Source organism: Mustela erminea, chromosome 15, assembly GCF_009829155.1.
Source record: "Mustela erminea isolate mMusErm1 chromosome 15, mMusErm1.Pri, whole genome shotgun sequence".
Lineage (NCBI taxonomy): Eukaryota > Metazoa > Chordata > Mammalia > Carnivora > Mustelidae > Mustela > Mustela erminea.
Window position 1 is genome coordinate 12,407,310 of NC_045628.1, and position 13,878 is coordinate 12,421,187.

General features: G+C 56.9%; 2 protein-coding genes across 9 annotated transcripts in view; one reads left to right on the plus strand and one right to left on the minus strand.

The window, feature by feature from the left end:
• Positions 1–9,444, plus strand: part of STK24 (serine/threonine kinase 24) — a 113,176-nt gene extending 103,732 nt beyond the window's left edge. For all 5 annotated transcript variants that reach the window (XM_032315069.1, XM_032315067.1, XM_032315070.1 and 2 more), the window contains 4 exons: positions 1,218–1,347; positions 2,448–2,516; positions 4,938–5,074; positions 8,378–9,444. In XM_032315069.1, coding sequence (XP_032170960.1) covers positions 1,218–1,347; positions 2,448–2,516; positions 4,938–5,074; positions 8,378–8,414 — 373 coding nt within the window. In that variant the 3' untranslated portion in view covers positions 8,415–9,444. The remainder of the gene's footprint in view (positions 1–1,217; positions 1,348–2,447; positions 2,517–4,937; positions 5,075–8,377) is intronic.
• A 2,814-nt stretch (positions 9,445–12,258) lies between these two features.
• FARP1 (FERM, ARH/RhoGEF and pleckstrin domain protein 1) overlaps positions 12,259–13,878 on the minus strand; it is a 273,312-nt gene continuing 271,692 nt past the window's right edge. For all 4 annotated transcript variants that reach the window (XM_032315064.1, XM_032315065.1, XM_032315063.1 and 1 more), the window contains one exon: positions 12,259–13,701. In XM_032315064.1, the coding sequence (XP_032170955.1) occupies positions 13,620–13,701 (82 nt within the window). In that variant the 3' untranslated portion in view covers positions 12,259–13,619. The remainder of the gene's footprint in view (positions 13,702–13,878) is intronic.

A 13,878-nucleotide genomic window follows, 5' to 3' on the forward strand; every position in this document is an offset into this window, starting at 1 on the left:
GCCAAAGAGATGGTTGAGGTGTGGGAGTTGCTTTGGTGTATGTGTGGGGTGGGGGGGGGGGGCGCTGGGCCGCCCACTCCGGCAGCAACGAGGGCGTCACGAGTGGAAGTGGGCCCCGCTGTGGCACCTCTTCTGTTCTCCCTCACGCCTCGGCTACAAGTCCAAGTCGACCACCAGACCAGGTCCATGCACCAGGCTGGTTGAATCAGTTTCTGGTTTCAGGGTCACAGGAGCCAAGAGCGAGAACCCCTGGCTCAGGAAGCGGAGAGACGAGGGCGGTAGCTGTGGGGACAGAAAGGTGGACCGGTGGCCCGAACGTGGCCGTGGCCTTGAGTGAGGGAAGTGGAGACCATCCAGGCCTTGGCGGTGTGGTGGGTGTCGTGGTGACCAGAGAAGCAGCCGGGCGGGGCAGGGAGGAGGCCGGGGCACGGGAAGCTGAGTTTGGGGTGGGACATGTGTGAGGTGCTGGCAGGATGGTGTAGGGGCATGGCGTCGGAGCAATGAGAGTGAACCGTGTCACCCAGCGCGCGTCTGCAGAGCACAGTGGGCCGTCCACTGGGAAACGCCAGTGTAGAGGACCGAACTGTGGGTGACCGTGTCCGGGGTGATCTGGGGGCAGAGGCTTCGGTGGGGAGCGGGGATGAGCAGGAACACGGACCCGGGGCTCCAGCAGGCGGAGGACAGAGCAGGAGCCCCCTTGCGCAGTGTCGTGCGGGCGGTCGACGGCCTTGGTCAGGGCAGCTGCAGGGACAGGGTTGGTTTTGGGGTGAGAGAAGGTCAGAAGCAGAGGCAGTAAGTGTAGCTGACACACCCAAGAAACGAGACTGTGGACTGGCTGTGGCTGGAGGGGTCGTTGCGTTGCGGGAGCCAAAGGGATGCGTGTCGGGGCGTTGATGGGAAGGAGCCGAAGGGGAGAAAAGATGCCCTCTGAGAGCGGGACTGTCAGTGGAGCGCAGGGTGGTCCTGCCGGGGAGCGGCCTCTCTGGGGTCCAGGAGGCGGGATGGCGGCTGTGGGTGCGGCCGGTGCCGGGGGAAGTCAGGGAGCGCCGTGGTGACGGTCTCTTTCCTCAGGGCCGGGTGGCAGGGCCTGGAAGGGGTGATGGGTGACGAGCGGGGTTGGGAGGTGTGGAATGTGGGGTGGCCAGCAGGGCTGCGGGGGGCCGGTCTCGGTGCAGGGATGTGCACTCGCTCATGGAGTTCCGGATTTCTCTCCAAAGGGAGACGGATACGGACAGCCAGGCCTCTGGAGGCAGCGACTCTGGGGACTGGATCTTCACTATCCGAGAGAAAGATCCAAAGAGTCTTGAAAATGGAGCTCTTCAGCCTTCGGACTTGGAAAGAAATAAGGTAACGCTGGCTCCTACCACAGTTCGTCCCCACTCACCTCTGCAGGCCTGCTCTGTGGGGGGCGGGGTGGGCTCCCTGGGGTAGCGTGCTGGGGGGTCTCGCTGTTGGGGACCCATAAGGACCCAGAGAGTCAGATCCGAGAACCCGGCCTCTGGTCTGTACTGCGGGCTGCTTCCTGCTCTACAGAGCCTGCTGTGTCCCTGTCCCCGTCCCCCAGCCCCCTCCCCCGCCATCGGCCTTTCCTGAGGCTTGCACATAGTGGGGGCAGGGGAAGGACGTCTCACCTGTGAAGTGACATTCAGACTCTGCACGGAACTCTGTTTTGTGTATTGGGGTTACTCAGAAAAGATACCAGAATTTTGGGATTAAGGTTTTTAGGATCTTAAAAATAAACATAGTGCTGTTGGTACTTAACATGGGACTTTATTTTCATTGGTTTTACGCCTCTTTAAGTTTATGAAGAACTGTGTTTTTGGAGTTGCTTTAAAGCACCGTGGTGTAGTTTCTGTCAGGCAGCGTGGACCAGCGGCTGTTCACAGCTGTCCCCTGGTGATCCTACAAGTCTTGCTGTGCTGGGCAGATGGGAGTCATTACAGAGATTGCAAAAGTAGAAAATGGGCCCCTGTCCTGTGATAGTCACTTGCACCAGCCAGCTTTGATCTCATTTCCATTTCCGGAGTGTCGGTAGTCAAGTCCTGCTGCATAAACCGTGCAGGGGTGCGATTCGGTGTCACCGGCGTCTGCACGAGGGCCACTCCTGGGACCTCTCGGGCCTTTGCACCTAGAGTCCAGATGCCGGTTGGCCCAGCTGCATGAGTCTGGCACATCGCCGCAAAGAAACGTTGACATTTAGTGAAAGAGCGAGACACTCCCATTTAGCTATCACAGCAAGTGCCTCGACTCCTGGGTTGTGAGTTTGAGTCCCACGCTGGGTGTGGAGACTACTGAAGAAAATAAAATCTTAAAAATAAAAGATAGCACAGCAAATAGAGAGCGTTTCAGACTTTATGCTGGCTAGCTTGGTGCCTGTCTGAAGTTTCTGCGCTGTTGAATGTGAATGTTAACTACTTACTTGTCATCACCTTTTTTTCTTCCCTAAGATGAAAGACATCCCAAAGAGGCCTTTCTCTCAGTGTTTATCTACAATTATTTCTCCTCTGTTTGCAGAGGTAAGATACCCCGTTGACGTGTGGGGGGTAGGGGGTGGGGCGTGACAGGGACGTAGTGGGGAGCAGGGTCCTCTTTCTGGGACGTGTCGCCAATCGAATTCGGGAGGTTAGAGCCAGTGGGCACCAGTAGGTGGGGAGTCGGCATCGTGGTCCCGTGAGGCCGCTGGGGTTGGCACTGGCTTCCTGGTGCCCCTCCTGCTCTCCTGGGCACCGGCTGCTGCCCGGTCCTCCCAGGAAAGGTCACTGTCGCCTCCTTGAGTGTGCTGGCCCCGCATGGCTCCGGGAGTCACCAGGGTGAATTTGAGGTTCTGTTGCACTGCTCTCCATAAAATCTGTTCGGTGCGGCCTGACGGCTTTGCATCACACAAATTGATGGCGATGCGAAAGTGTAGAATTTGATTTTAAAGGAGATACCAGATTTCGCAGAGACCTCCTATGCCCCACCGTGCCCCCATAGTTCACTGTAATCCCGTAGAAGTCTCCTTACCTGTTGTTGGGCCCCCGGTTTGTTTCCCTGGTGCACAGCCCCGGTCCCGTCCTCCTCCGGGGACTGATGTCACCTACGTGCTGGTCTGCCGCTCCTTTTGGGGAGCCCGTCCTGCCTCCTGGAGGTACGGCATTGTGCAGTGTTTGCCAGAATAAAGTTTACGAGAATGAAGCTTATTCTTCATCTGGTTAGGAGGTGATTTGAAAAGAAGTTGGAGATACCCTTTCTGGTTTTTTTGGAGTCCCACAGGCTGCCTTTAAGGTAGTCCAGAATGAGCTACACTGGTCCCATGCTGAGCCTGGGGTGTAGAGTTGAAACCACTGGACACGTGGGTTTGTGACAGCAAACTGAGTGACACAGGGCAGCTGGAGGCCCTCCGTGTCACTCCCTGGCTCTGCCCTCGGCTAACGTTTCTGGGTGCCTGCGCTCCTGCTCTCCTGTCCATAGGACACCATCTCACTCTTCATTACGTTGTTTGGGAGGGCGGTCCTCTGGGTTTTCAAGATGTTCCCCCGCTTTCCTGTTAGCCTGCCATGGGCGCTTCACTAGGATCAGTCTGGCCATTAGGGAAAATGATAAACGTATTTCTTACTTTGTTTGAAGCCAGGTATTTTCTACGGGGCATATGAAGAAACAGTGCTGAAATCATTACTTAGAATTGGTGAATTAGTCCTCACTGTAATACTGTTTAGATTTTTTTCAGCTAAGCTGAAGGTAAATTCACGGGTGTCTTGTCTAAGGTGTTTTTATCAGTATACATCATTTTATGGAATTCCAGTAAAAATAACAAAGAATCATTATCCCTGTGTCTACAAGTGAGGCTGTCCTGATGTCGGAGTGTGCGTGACGGCTGATAGAGCCCATCCGGCAGCAGCTTTGGGCAGGGGGACTTGTGTTGGGGGCGCAGGGCAGGGTGGGCTGGGGAGGGAGGCCGTTGCAGGAAATGGGAGAAGGCAGAGGTTGGGCGCTCGTGACTTGTGAATCCGGTTGTATTAGTTAAGTGGTCAGGAGTCCTAGGTGGACACCGGCGGCCGCCTCCAGGTCTGCCTCCGTCTGTGGGGGGAGGAGCGCAGGGAGAGCACGCTGGGCCGTGGCCCCTCCCACCCCAGGCCCTCCGAGTCCTCCATGTGTCCCTTCCATGGGGAGGAGGGACCAGCGTGGTCAGGATGGGCTGACCAGGATGGGCCGATGCTGGCATTGATGAGTTCACGGGAGCTTGCAAAGCCAAAGTCAGATGTGATTGGTTTGTTAAAGGCGACATCAGGGAGGGGCTCCCACCGCGGGAGGCTCATCGCGCCTGCTGCCTGTGACTGAACCTGAACGGCCCTCCTTGTCCTGCGTTGCTCCGGGAGGGGGACTTAGAGCCGGTGGTGGTGCCCGCGGACACTGCTGTGATTTCTTGTGAGGGGTGGGAGGCTCAAGAGGGACAGCGGGTTCCCAGAATTTAGGCTGGGTGGGGGTGCTTGGTTGTAGGAAATAGAGTATTTTGACAGCACTGTGGACCAAAAAGGCTGTTTGCTGGGATAAAGGACCGACCTGTTACTGTTGGAGCGAAGCTGCAGCCCATAGCGCAGCTCCTTGTGGGAACCAGAGCTGAGCGGTGGGACGATGTGTTTGTGGTGTAGACGAAGGTCCAAGTGGAAGAAGAGGGGCGGGTGTCCTGTCGAGTCTTGAAAATGTGCCCAGAAAGTTGTCTCTGCTCTTTCCTGGCGAAGGTGGCGATTTAGGTCTAATGAATGCCGTGTCCACACGCACTGTCCCCCCGAAAGCCACTCGCCAGGGGGAGTGCAGGCTGCCCACAGCCCAGCCCGAGCTCGGCCAGGACTCGTGTGCCCGGGGCGCAGTGGGCCTCACGTCGCGTCCCTCCTTAGAGGAGGTGCCCCTTGATTCCTTCGCCTGTGCGGGTCATGGTCTTCTCGCTTGTGTGTCTGCAGCTGAAGGAGAAGAGCCAGGCGTGCGGAGGTAACATGGGGTCCATAGAGGAGCTGCGCGGGGCCATCTACCTGGCCGAGGAGGCCTGCCCCGGGATCTCGGACACCATGGTGGCCCAGCTCGTCCAGCGGCTGCAGAGGTAACTGCCCCAGCCCCGTGGGTCGGACCATGCCACATGTGCCCCCTGCCTTTCCTGGTCTGTCCGAGGGACGCCTGGCAGTCCTAGGTCGCCTTGGCGCTTTGCTCCTGGTCTCCGGCTGTTTCCTTCCCGGCCACACGGTTGAGGCAGAATCAAGTCCGAGAAGACTTCAGTTCTGAGCTCTAGATGTCACTGTGAAGGAATGGCAGGGTCTGGGGTGCCCAGGGGAGGACCACAGACCATGTGCTTGGAGCTCTTTCGTGGGAACACCCAGTGACCTTGTGACCCTATCCGCTCCTAGCGATGCCGCCTGTCTGATGGGGGCGGCGTATCTTCCCTTCTCCGGGTGCTTTTCTCCTCTCACAGGGTTTGGGGACTTAGGACACGGGCACCTTCTCCTGAGCTTATGCCCATGCTCACGTCTGCCTTGCTCCTGGGAGCCTTGTCGGGACAGCCGCGCGCTCCCTGCCCTGCCGGGGGCTCTGGCCTGAGGGGGCAGCAGCAGAGGGGGGCAGCCATCGGGTTCCCCCCACCCAGTCTCAGGCTTGTTCTAGGAGTTCCCTGGTGGAGGTCACTCCCATGGCCACCCCCACGTAAGGGCAGTCCTTTGGGGTTGCTGCGGAGTGGAGGTGAGCTGTGACTCGAGCTCTACTCCACACCCCCAAACCGTCACTCCCCAGAAAGCTGGCTGGGTCATTGCTTTGAAATTCCCCTTCCGGGGGAGTTGTCCAGTCTCTGCCAGAGGGCAGCCGAGCCTTGATGAGAGTAGAGCGTTTCAGGTCTTTCCAGAGACGCTGACTTGACAACGTGTAAAGAAGTTAGGGGGGTGTTGGGTTGCTTTTGCTTCTTGGCAGTGATGATCCAAGGGGCTGCCCTCTGGCCCGTGAAGCGTCCTGATAAAGTGGGATGTGGGGGCACGACCTAGTCGCAGCACCACACGCGATTCACGCTCCTCTGCCCCGGCTGCGGTGTAGACGCCATCCCCGCACGCCGACCTGCCCTTCTGTGCCGGCAGCACGGTAGGGCCTGTTTACCGGCCGCCTTGATTTCTGAGGCGAGCGAAGGAGTCAGCTGTAGTCTTTGGGTTCATCCGCTCCCCGCTGTCGGTACTCATGACTTCCAGGCATAAAGGAAAACAGAAGTCAGGACGGCGGGACACACACAGTCGGGACAAGCTTGTCTGTACCCCTCGGGGGGTGTGTGCGGGGACGGCCCTAACGTTAGTGTGTCTGTGACTCTTTCATCTGGGCTGGCATCCTTGTTACCGCACAGGCTTCCCCACGACCGAGGAATGACTTAATGTTCCGTTTTTCTCCCTTCCCGAAGTGGCTCGGGGGCTGGTGCATGTGTTTGCTGGTAGGGGAGCCTGCGAGTGTCCCAGCGCTCAACGAGGAGCCCGCCATGCTGGGAGGGTCCTTTCAGGTTTGGTTTTCTGCTTGTGAAGGGCCACTCTCGGGACTGATGGTTTCCACCCTGTCCCGAGTTGCCTGAACTGGTCAGAGGGACACACGTACCTGACTTGATTTCCCCTCTGCTCCCCGGCCCTTGGGCGGCCAACACAGCTGGTCCGGCCCCACGCTGCCCGGCAGCCAGTGTGAGCCACACTACATGGTCCAGGGCTCTCTGGTCACCTCCTGAGGAATAGTAAAGAAGGTGCCAGTGAAGTTAGTGTCGTGATAGCTCTTGAACCCACTGCATCCCAGGTCTTTCTTCGACGTGTCATCAGTGAGGGGTTGTTTCCCGCGCAGTTTGGCATCTTTGCGGACCGGCGTGTTTCACACTCAGCGGCACATCTTGGCGTGAACCCGCCACGGTTGGTTGTGACCTCGGCAGCCGCCGGCTCAGTCCCACCCACCACGGCCCACGTCACGCGGGGGCACGTACTTTGCTGTGATGCATTAGGAAACGCCGAGTCCACAGTCCTTCTCGTCCCCACGCCGTCTGTCTCTCCCGCTCTGCTCTGTGCCGTGCAGACTCTGCAGCCAGCGGGTGACGCGCTCCAGGGGTTCGGGGGTCCTCCGCAGGTCCCTGCGGCCGCAGCTGGAGCTCTTCTGTGTGTGCCCCACCCAGATGGCCCAGACCACGGTGGCCACAGCTGCTGCTTCATGCCCGTTTTGCTCCGAACGGCATCGCTCTGGTGGATCAGTCACCTTGGGGAAGAATGAACCGACTTTGCCTAAAGCGTTTCAAAGACATGTATCGTAATTTGAATTATCGTGTGGACCCTTCTGTGTGGCATCCAGTCCTCCCGTGGCGCAGGCAATTCTCCTTCTGGAACGAGGCTCTGAGATCTGTGGCTACGGCCTGCTTTCCCACAGGGTCCTACGTGATCCTTTGTTCCCCGAGAGACGGCCCAGTATTGTAGACGCCGCAAGAGCGGCTCTCGGCCGGAATGGTTGAGAGCGCTTTCGTTAAGTGTGTCCTCTGCCCTCGCCTGTGAATGGGGGGTCAGTGTTGAGGTCAGGTTGGGCCTTGCAGACACCCCACCTTTTCTGTATTCCAGAGCAAGACAGTACCACGCAATTATCAGAAGCCGAAGAAGGCGCCCATGACCCCACTCAGCCTGGTCACGCCTCCCGGTGGTGCTGGGTCACGGGGTCCGTTGTGTGTAAACCATAGACGCCAAGGTCATGACCTGAGCCAAAATCAGGAGTCGGACGCTTAGCCGACTGCGCCTGCCAGACCCCCTATAATTACAATTTTTAACTGTTTTTTCAGTTTGCTGAATTTACTTAACCCTTTCTTTGCTCTTGGACATCGGAGTTGTTGCCTAATCTTTCCAATGACAGAAAGCCCTAAGAGACCTCCTTGTGCAAATACAATGCTCCTTCTCTGGACCCCGGTCCGGGGACAGCTCCAGGAAGCGGATTACGTGCGCGAGCAGCAGTAATCTTGTGGCCTGGAGAGGCCTCCTGTGGCCATGCCCCAGCCAGCCGTGTGTGCGCCCTAGGGGTCGCGCGTGTCAGCGGGTGCTGCCCACTGGGGCAGTGTTAGAAGTGCACTGTAAGCACAACTGTCCCATCTTTTTTTCCTCCCAGGAGACCAAGCGCGCTCTGGCTTGCTACATTCTTCCTGTTTTTCCACTATCTAACCGACGAAAAGTGGGGTCAGAATCATGACTTTCTTAGTTCTTATGAATTCTTTATATAATAATGAACCCATTGATGTTTGCGCCACTAGATTTTTTTTTATGACTTGAGATTGCCTAGTAAACTAGGATTTCGGTGCTGGTTTGACTTTGTGCACGGGGGTTACAGAAATGACACACATTCACTTAAATTTCTCTTGTTTTTCTTTCCCTAGATACTCTCTAAGTGGTGGAGGAACTTCAACCCACTGAAATTCCTTTGGCATTTGGGGTTTTTTCTTTTCTTCTTCTTCTTCCTCCTCCTCCGAAAACGTCCACGAGAGCCTTTGCTGACCCCGCTGCTGCGGTGTGCCATCCAGGGGCCCCCCCACCCCCTGACCCTGGCCGCGGGTGCCCACCATCCCGGGGCGCACGGCCCCCCCTCGCCGGCTTCCGCCCGATGGACTCGCCCTGTGGGGTGGGGAGGGTCGGCTCCTGCAAGCGATCATTTTATTTTCTCGTTCGTGTTTTTTAATTTTAGCCATCGTGCACATATCAAGGAAAGTGTCTTTAAAAACAAAAACAAACCCTGAAATGTATATTTGGGATCCTGACAAGGCAATTGAGGACATGAAATCTCAGGTACCCTGCTTTAAGTGGGTGACTCCCCCCGCCGCGGGAGACGGAGTATCGCTCTGGTGGGTCAGTGTACAGATTTGTATATAGTGTCATTTTTACGGAAACCCTTTTGGCGTGCATAAGGAATCACTGTGTACAAATTGGCCAAGTGCTTCTGTAGATAATGTCAGTGGAGTAAATATTTGACAGGCCATAACTCGAGTCTATTGCCTTGCCTTTATTACATGTAAATTTTGAATTCTGTGATCAGTGATTTGGGTTTTATTTTGTATTTGCAGGGTTTGCCATTAATACGACTTCCTGCCCCCCTCACGGAACACTCCTCTTTGTACCTCCGCAAATGCAAATCCCCTCTTGTTTGCCCGACGGCCCTTTTGGTACACATACAGGTTGATTTCCTTCCATTTGATGGTACTATTTCTTAGTGTTTTAAATTGGAACATATCTTGCCTCATGAAGCTTTAAATTATTATCTTAAGTTTCTCCCCGATGAAGTGCTCTCGTCTTCACGTTTGTTTGAAATCGTCCCACGGCCGGCCCCGCGCCAGCTCTCCTGTCCTTCCCAGTAGGATTTTCTGTCGCGCCTTGTAGTGGAATCCGCATATCATCTTGCCCACCTAAAAATGTCTGAATGCTTACACGAATAAATTTTATAACACACTTATTTTGCACATTTTTCCTTGAAACGTGACTCTTCAGAGGGCAGTGTACCTGGTGTGTGTGTGTGTGTGTGTGTACGCGCGCGCATGTGACAGCGAGCGAGCGCACGGGGATGTTTGGCACTTCCAGAAAGACGTGCCCACATTCAAAGCTCTTGAGTGTCCTGGTCAGCTCCCTGTGTGACTTTCAAAAAATTGGCCGTTTAGAAAATGGGGCTGGATACTACTTATTTGTGAAATTGCGCTCTCTTCCCAGGGACCTTGATTAAGGGCAACCTTGCTTTCTTAGAGGAGCCGGGGCTGCTCTCTGTCAGCCGTGGGCCTGTCGTTCTCCTGGCCTGTGGCCTGGCCTTGCTGGCCTGGTGGGAGGCAGGAGGAGTCCTTTCTCTGGGGTGAGACAGGGAGTTCCGGCAGCGATTCCCGGCTAAGTACACGTGGCTTCGTGTGGTTTTCGTGGGCACAAATCATCGTCCTCTTGCAGGCGCAGCAGCCCTTGCAGGGGCAGACAAGGGAATTTTGGAAGCAAGGAAGTTACTGGGTCACCTTTGGGATGGAGGGTTTGCTGTCTGGCGCCCCAGTGGCCTGGGCCACAGGGCGGGGAGGCAGCCTAGAGCTAGAGAGGGGAGCGTGCGTGTGCGCTGTCTGGGTTTGGTCATGGACTGCAGCATTTAAAAGCCTACAATGAATTTTTTTTTTTAAAACTAGAATCTGAATGATTAATTGATTTCTGTAAGGGATATGTTTTGATTCGGGGAAATAGAACTGCATCGCGAATCGTTATCTTGCGTGTTTGGTGGCGGCAGGGACTTTAACTTGCATGAGAAGACGTGAGGCTGTTCGCGCTCTAGGAGTGGTTCGTGCAAGGCAGCGCCCCGTCTCCCTGTGCGAGGCGCATCTGCTGCGGGACAGTCCCAAGAAGCAGTGACGCCGCTTTCTCCGGAGGGTGGCATGTGCTGCCCTTCAGCCAGTCGGTGTAGACGGCCGCTGGCTTACGGTCCGCACCTTTGCATGTAGACGGTGACCTTGAGACGACACACTGGAGCCGGTCTCCAGCGCAAGGAGCGGTCACGCTGGCAGGGAGACTGGATTCCAGGTGAGCGGATTGACCCACGGTTGGCACAAGGCCCACAGCCCCCAGACTGTCGACAGCAGCACCGCCCCCCGGGGAGAGAGAGTCATTGTTCTGGAGCCTACCTGAGCACCTTCCACTGACGAAGCCTGCTGGGGGGGGGGTGGGGAGTGCTGTGAGGAGCTTGGACAAGGGGATCTCGCCCCCAGTCTCTCCGGTCTGTGGCCACGCAGGCTGCGGTTGGCTTCTCGGGGCCCGCGGGCCGTGTGCCCTTCCACGGGCTGCTCCGTGAGCCAGGGAGGCTGGTGGCGGCATGGCCCCGCCATGGGGGGCCCTAGCGGAACCTGGGGAGAAACCCCGCCGCCGTGCAGCCAGACCCACGAGGCTGGCACCTGGAGGCTCCCTGATGCCCAGACGCTCCCCACCCCGGTCCCCAGCCTCGCTGCTCAGATTGTCCCTGGCCTGGGAGAGGCTTTGGGCGAGCACAGCTACCACCTGGCGGGACCAGAGGCAGTGGGCTATGTGGTTGGGTTTTCATGCCTTCTAGCCATTCTGTCGTGTGTCCTGGCTGGCTTCACAAGCGAGTGGCCACCACAGGGGGCCTCGGCACCTCAGAGCTGGCCTCGTGACTGTCGTGATGTAACCACAGGCCACACGCCTTCTGAACCCAGCGGTTTGCCGATCGAGTTAGTCTTGTTTCTAGTGCAGTTCTTCGTGTAGCGTTTTGTACTGTTCTTTTGGCAAAACATGGTCCATTTATGAGTGTTTTTTTCTGTTCCCTTAAACAAACCGCAGCTTCCGTATTTGTGCTGTCAGATACGGCGGTAAATGGGGAGAGTGCGGCGTGTGCGTGAGCACGGGGACTCTGTCGTGCAGGGGGACTGTGCATGTGAAAATCCGAGCTCCCGGTGCCATGGTGTCGGGAGGTGATGAGGTCAGGAGAGCGAGGGCCCATGATGGGACTAGTGACTTTCTAAGACGGGCCCCCGAGCCCCTCCTCCCTTCGGCCCTGTGAGGACACAGGGAGAGGACAGCAGACTGTGACCTGGGAAGGCTGTCACCAGACACCAGATCTGCCGGTGCCTTGGTCTTGTACCTTCCTGCCTCCAGAGCTGTGAGATGCGTTTCTGGTGTTTCTGTTCGAGTTGCCCGAGTGACCTGAGACACCGGGTGTCTCTGAAACTCCCCGGGTTCCTGGTAGCTTGGGGGTGGTCTCCGGTGCCCACAGGATTTGCACTTAGAAGTCCCAGGGGCCCACAGAGGTATGAGTAGGGCAACACCAGCACCGAACCGGTTTGGACTCTCTGAGACACTGAACTAGACCCCTTCATCCCCTAGCCTATGGAAGTCAGTGACAGGTGCCCGGGGTGGGGGGGCGGGCATCTTCCTGAGACTGCCTTTGTCCCGTCAGCTGCACCTCCGTTCCCCCTCCTGGGGAGTTGGTCCTGCTGCTGGGGTGTGAGAGAAGCCATCTGGGAAGGAGTGGCTGGTCTCCAGGAGCCCCTCTTCACGAAGGACGTGGAAGGTAGCCCCCCTCCCTGGCTTTGTGTTCATCCCTTGAGTTGTAGTCAGTTTCTAACCACGGACAGGCCCCGCCAGGGTTCCGCCTCCCCGGTTTCACGCCGTCAGCCTCACACGAGGTCCCCCGCCCCCCGCCCCCCCACGCTAGGACCAGCCACCTCCACTCCTGGGCCGCTCCGTCCCCGCAACCCGCCCGCATCGGACGAAAATAAAGACCAGACAAGGTGGGTGATGTTTTGCCTTAAAACGTCAGTGTGCTGGATTGTGGCGTGAGGTATTTTTATTCCCTTTTGTTAGTACTTTCAAACCATCTGGTACACAGCGTAAGGCAAGTGATGAACGCGTCTCGAGCTCCTCGTCCACGGGGACCGCCGCTGCCTCCACGCCCACCAGCCCCGGCTCCGCTGCGCCGGCCAGTGGGGCTGGGGTGCGGGCACCGGCTGGGTGGGTTGCCCCCTCTGGACTGGGTCAGAAAGGGTTTAAGAAAAGTAGGGAATAGCAGCCACCCGCTCTCCACAGAGAACAGGCAAGCAGATTTCGACTAGCGGGCCCCGCAGGTCCCGGAGCCCGGTTCCCTGTGTAGTCCGACTGTTGCGGATACGCAAGGTCATACTGTGGATACCCCATGCCTGGGTGGGGGAGGGGGGGATATAAACGGAGGAAAGAATGTTCTTGAAGACAGGCACAATATATACTACTACCAACTGTGCGGTCCCCAGCCACAGGTGCAGGCTATGGGGGTGAGCACGGGGGGCCGCGCCCCTCATGTTCATGGGGCTTTCACGGCCCCTGGAAGCTCATGGAGACCCTCTGGAACCGTCACGTATCACAAATGGCCCTGATCACGGACATACAGGTTCTCATGCTCGGGAGACAGACAGCAGACACCACAGTGGAGGACCTCCCAGCGCACACACCACTCCTAGGACAGCGAGTGCGCAGACCTCGAGCCGGATCTGGGCCACCCCGCTACGCTTCTGTAAAGAGGAATCACGGAAGCAATTTGGTCCCCTTGTGCCAAGAACAGCATTTCGCTGGAGCATAAAACCCCAAAGGGGAAAGTACGTAGCGTGCGGCGAACTGCTTCTATTAATCAAAGAAGTAAATCCTAACTTATTATTATAAAAGTAGAAAGATTGAAAAAACGAAATCTGAAAATGATCTCATTTGCTTAAGACTGTGCCGTGTGTATCACAAACACTGGAAAACTTTTTTTTTTTTTTTTTTTTAAGAAAAAGAGCACTTGCCCTGTCTTTTGGTTGAACGGATGGGGTCGTACTGCCTCGAAGGTGCAGCTGCGGAGGAGCGGTCATTTGGCACTGTTAGGGACACGGGGTTAACACTGGCGTGAGCTGGGAACAGGCCACCCGGAGGAAGACCGGCGCGGCGGGAGCCCTGTTCCGTTCAGACCGCGGAACAGCTCGGAAAGACAAGGTTAAAAACGGTTTTGTGGAGACAGAGGAGAGCTGCTGTAAAACCAGGTTTCGGTTTCCCAGACAGGTGTTAATTTTACTAGGCTTCGTTAATACAGAGGACAGGCAGTGTCTCCCGGGGAAGCCGCCCCCGCCGAGCCCAGCGACAGCCGTGCCATCAGTACCCGTGAGACTCTCTGTGGCTCAGGACGTGGGCGCGCGAGGTGGAGCTGGTCGCGCTGCGGATCACCTCCATCCACCTGCGACCGGAGAACGAGAGCAGGGTCAAGGGCTACTTTCTCTGAACCTGCGCAGGGTGTTTTTTTCCTTGTAACGGCTTCCCGACACTCCACGTAACCTCATGACTTACAAAAACACAGCACGGCAGGTCGGTGCCCGGTTTGCAACGTGCTATTTTAGCAAACGGGTTCTTGAAC